The sequence below is a fragment of the Clupea harengus genome, chromosome 11, assembly GCF_900700415.2.
Source record: "Clupea harengus chromosome 11, Ch_v2.0.2, whole genome shotgun sequence".
NCBI classification, from domain to species: Eukaryota; Metazoa; Chordata; class Actinopteri; order Clupeiformes; family Clupeidae; genus Clupea; species Clupea harengus.
The window spans coordinates 26689429-26693356 of record NC_045162.1 but is presented as its reverse complement, the minus strand read 5'-3'; the positions used below and the strand labels follow the sequence as shown (position 1 = coordinate 26693356).

General features: G+C 43.9%; 1 protein-coding gene across 1 annotated transcript in view; it reads right to left on the bottom strand.

The window, feature by feature from the left end:
* Positions 1–1105: 1105 nt before the first annotated feature.
* Positions 1106–3928, bottom strand: part of LOC105893967 (zinc finger protein 516) — a 39260-nt gene continuing 36437 nt past the window's right edge. Inside the window, exon 5 of the mRNA XM_031576600.2 lies at positions 1106–2730. Within this exon, the coding sequence (XP_031432460.1) occupies positions 2429–2730 (302 nt within the window). The 3' untranslated portion in view covers positions 1106–2428. The remainder of the gene's footprint in view (positions 2731–3928) is intronic.

The window sequence follows — 3928 nt, the reverse complement described above, 5'->3', positions numbered from 1 at the left end:
ATTTTGCCCTGAAGTCAACGGAGAAGTTACAAGCATAGCATAATCCTGCTGACACAGAGGGAATGTGTGTGTGTGTGTGTGTGTGTGTGTGTGTGTGTGAGACAGAGTGAGTGAGTGTATGGAGGAATGTTTACATAGGCCTAATACATTATTGCTAAAATGCTGATGGCAAGTAGAGTTTCGGCCTGACTCGACGTCTGTCTCCGACTTGATGAAGGTTCATCGATCATGGACTAAATGAGGCCCGGCACCTGTCAAACCGCTGTACACAGGTAATGGGCTACGGTTTGAACCATGAAATTTAAAAAACGGGATGGATTGAAGTATAACGCACACATGCCCTCTGTGCTCTCATAAATATGGGGCACAACAACAGAACTTAAGGACTGCACCCCCCCCCCCCCCCCCCCAAAAAAGAAAAGAGATACCAAACTCAATGAGTTAGCACAAACGAGGACATCCTGAAGCTGGAAACTAGTCTAAGCGCACCAAGGTGAACTGGTAATGCCATTTGGTATCTTGTTGTAAAGGGCTTGGTTAATAGCGGGAAAGCACACACACAAACACACAAATACACATGCACACACACAGACACACCGTAAATATGCACACACTCTTTCCTGCTTTCCCACCAGATCAGTTCATATCTACTCATTCACAAAGGCTTTTTTTTCCTGGGGAATTAATCTTATTCTGTACATAAAACATTAGTATTCCTACTAATACATTTTCGACTACTTGGTAGGCCATCTTTCTCAGCTACTTCAAGTATAAGACACAAGTCAGAAAGACAGTGCAAGGCCTGTGTGGCTTGCACATTATCATATGCATACAGCAAAAGCTTACTTCATTGTGTGTGTGACAACGCTTGTTTGAGTCTCTTCCAAGCTATCATGGGGTTGTCTGCTTTAGAGAACATGATGGAGAGAACTATTTTATAAAAATCATAATGGTCCCCAAAAATGAAGGAGTCCTCTCTCTGTTCATCAGTATCTGTGTATTCCGCTGATCTTCTGTGGTCTCCTGTGAGTTCATCCCAGAGGGGCAGACCAGAAGTTTGGCCTGGTAGACTCTCAGACAGAGACATGAGAAATAACTGCCCCCCCCCCCCCAATCCTGAACAATAGGTGTGTGATTACCACAGTAGAGATGTTGATTATTCAACAATGGATCATTTTCTTCGCTGGCTATTCATTCGTAAAAACAGAAACAGAAGTCTGGGACAGCTAAACGACACGGCTCACGAGAGCTCAGAATAAATAGGGTTGTGACCTGTGGTTTTACTGGATCTGGTTCATCTTTCTGTACACCCCAGTGAGCACTCTTCTTTTTTCACCAGGAGGCAGTAGGCGTGCATGAACACACACAAAGCTGGCAGAGCAAGAAAAGCAACAAAAAACATGCAGACATATTCTACAGTGATATACCATGAGGAAAAAAAATGTGCCTTGCCTGTCTTCCCTCTCTGAAATGCTTGCTTGTGTGTATGTCTGTGTGTGTGTGTGTGTGTCCGTGCGGATGGCTTCAGATCCTTAGGTAACTGAGGAGCTGTTCAACCAGCCCAAACAGTGAAAGAAGGCCTTTAATGCAAAGGAGGTGGAATAAAAAGAAAAGATGAGGAGAAATCAAGTGTGCTCAACAGCATAAGCGAGCAAAAAAAGCTGAGCTGCACACACACACACACACACACACACACACACACACACAAACACACAGTCATCTTCGCCTCCCCACACTAAGGCTTGAGTGTGCTTTTGGGATCAGAGAAGAGAGGAGGTCCAGCTCTACCGGTACTGTTTAAAATTGACAATAATTAGATAGCCATTAAACCCGCATGCTCATTTATATTAGCCATTAAAACAGCTCTCACTTTCATAATGAGCACTAATGCGCTCACACAGACAGACACACACACACACACACACACACACACACACACACTTTCTTTTCCAGGCCCAGTCTTCCTTTAGAGATCTCAAAAGGGGCTTCATAAAATGGCAGGTCACTTCATCTTATCCTGTGATTCAAAATAAACGCCGGATGAACTGAGTCCTTCTGCCAGTCCGGAAACTTTAACTAGCGCTTCCATGAAACAAACAAAGAAAGCTCAAAGGGATTCGCTGGCCACACATGTTTGCAAGCTGATTTGGTTTTCAAAAAGGAACTCAAAAATTATTATTATTAGGTTAAAAAAAAGGAAACAAGGGCACTAGCTGGGCAATGATTAAAGGCAAAAAAAAAAAACAACGAAACGTTCACAGTGTCAGCCAAGTCCTTCATCAGTCAATATCGGGCAAGTCTCTGTCCATGTTGTCCTTCATTTTTCTCCACACTGTTCACTACTTGTCCATCCACTTCTCCCTCCAACCAAGTTGGGAGAAGAGGTCATAATGCAGTTCTGTTTTTTTAGATATTTATTTTAGTTTCTTTAGTAATTGGCTTCCAAGGTTCCTGGGTTCATTCCAAGACTCTCCGCTCCTGGACGTATTTCCCTGTGTCCCGGTCTCGTCAGTGGCTGGGAGGGGTCTGACCGGCTTGCTGTTGGTGGGGGGCGCTGGGGATGGGTGGGGGTGTGGACCTCGCCCGCACACTGGCCCGCCTTGGTGTGCGCGGCGTCCAGGTGAAGGGCGTTGTTGAAGGGCACGTGGTGGACGCTCTGGACGTGCGTCTTCAGATTCCCTTTCTGAGAGGCTCGGTACGGGCAGAGGAGGCAGCGGAACGGTCTCTCCCCTGCAAGAGTGACAGACAAAAGGAGGAACAGAGAGGAGTCAGGGATGGTGGAGAGTTAAAGGACTGAGGTGGTTCTCCTGAAGAGGAGAACACCTTCTGATGAAGTGTGAAGGCTCATGTTGTACTAATGTCCTCCCTGACAATTAAGTCTGTTCGCTTTGGTGCTGCTAGTACCCTACTGAAGACCAGTTCTAAGTCATAGAAATGAACAATCATTTTGGCAGTCAGCCATTCGCATGACTGGGGGGGGTATAGTGGGGTATACATTCCCCTCAGTTAAGAACTAATCTACAGGGACAATAAACTTTTCACTGGTTCAGCGAAGTACTACATTTTTGGCTAATCTCTGAACTATTACTTCAAATGGTATGTGGTTTGTAGGGGGGACTATGAAGTTGCTATCAATATGAATCACATTAAGGTGACTTTCAATGTCAAGATGTGAGCTAACCTCGCCGGTGGCTAATATGGTGAGAGAAAGCTTCATATGAATCTGAGGAATAAGTGCTTAGTTTTACTCACTGAGAGCTTAGCTTGACAGATATAGACATTCCCCAACAGCTGTGACCCATGATTTTAAATAATAATAGAAGAGACAACCCCAGACAAGGCTGGAGAAGTGAGTTCTATAATCTAGACCATTTATAATCTATGTCACTGAACATCAGAGAAGCATTAACACAACTGCTGCACAAAATGGAGCACAAAGCTGTGTATTGTAAATGAAGCAAGGACTTTGAAACACATACAAAAACACGTACACACAAACACACAAAAATGCCACCACACACACACACACACACACACACACACACACATATATACACACACACAGCCTTTTAATTAGACCGACCTACAATGTTTCAGACGTGTCACATAAATAAGCAACATACACCTGAGCTAAACAAATGAGATTGCCATTTAATTGAACCTAATTATCACTTTGATAAATGGAAGAATAGCAAATGGCATAACAAACAACTCCCTCTTCCGCCTCCTCGGCACCCCTCCCAAAAGAAGGAAACTGGAAATATGTGCCTTATCATACATCATTATGTGCTTGGGGAGAATAAAGACAACAATGTGAAAAAAAATACAATTAATCACGAGAATCATGGGAGGGAAAAAAAAAAAAAAAAAAAAAAACGCCGGAAAAGACGTGAGCGGAAAGCAAGCACCTTCAAAACACTGTTCCTCT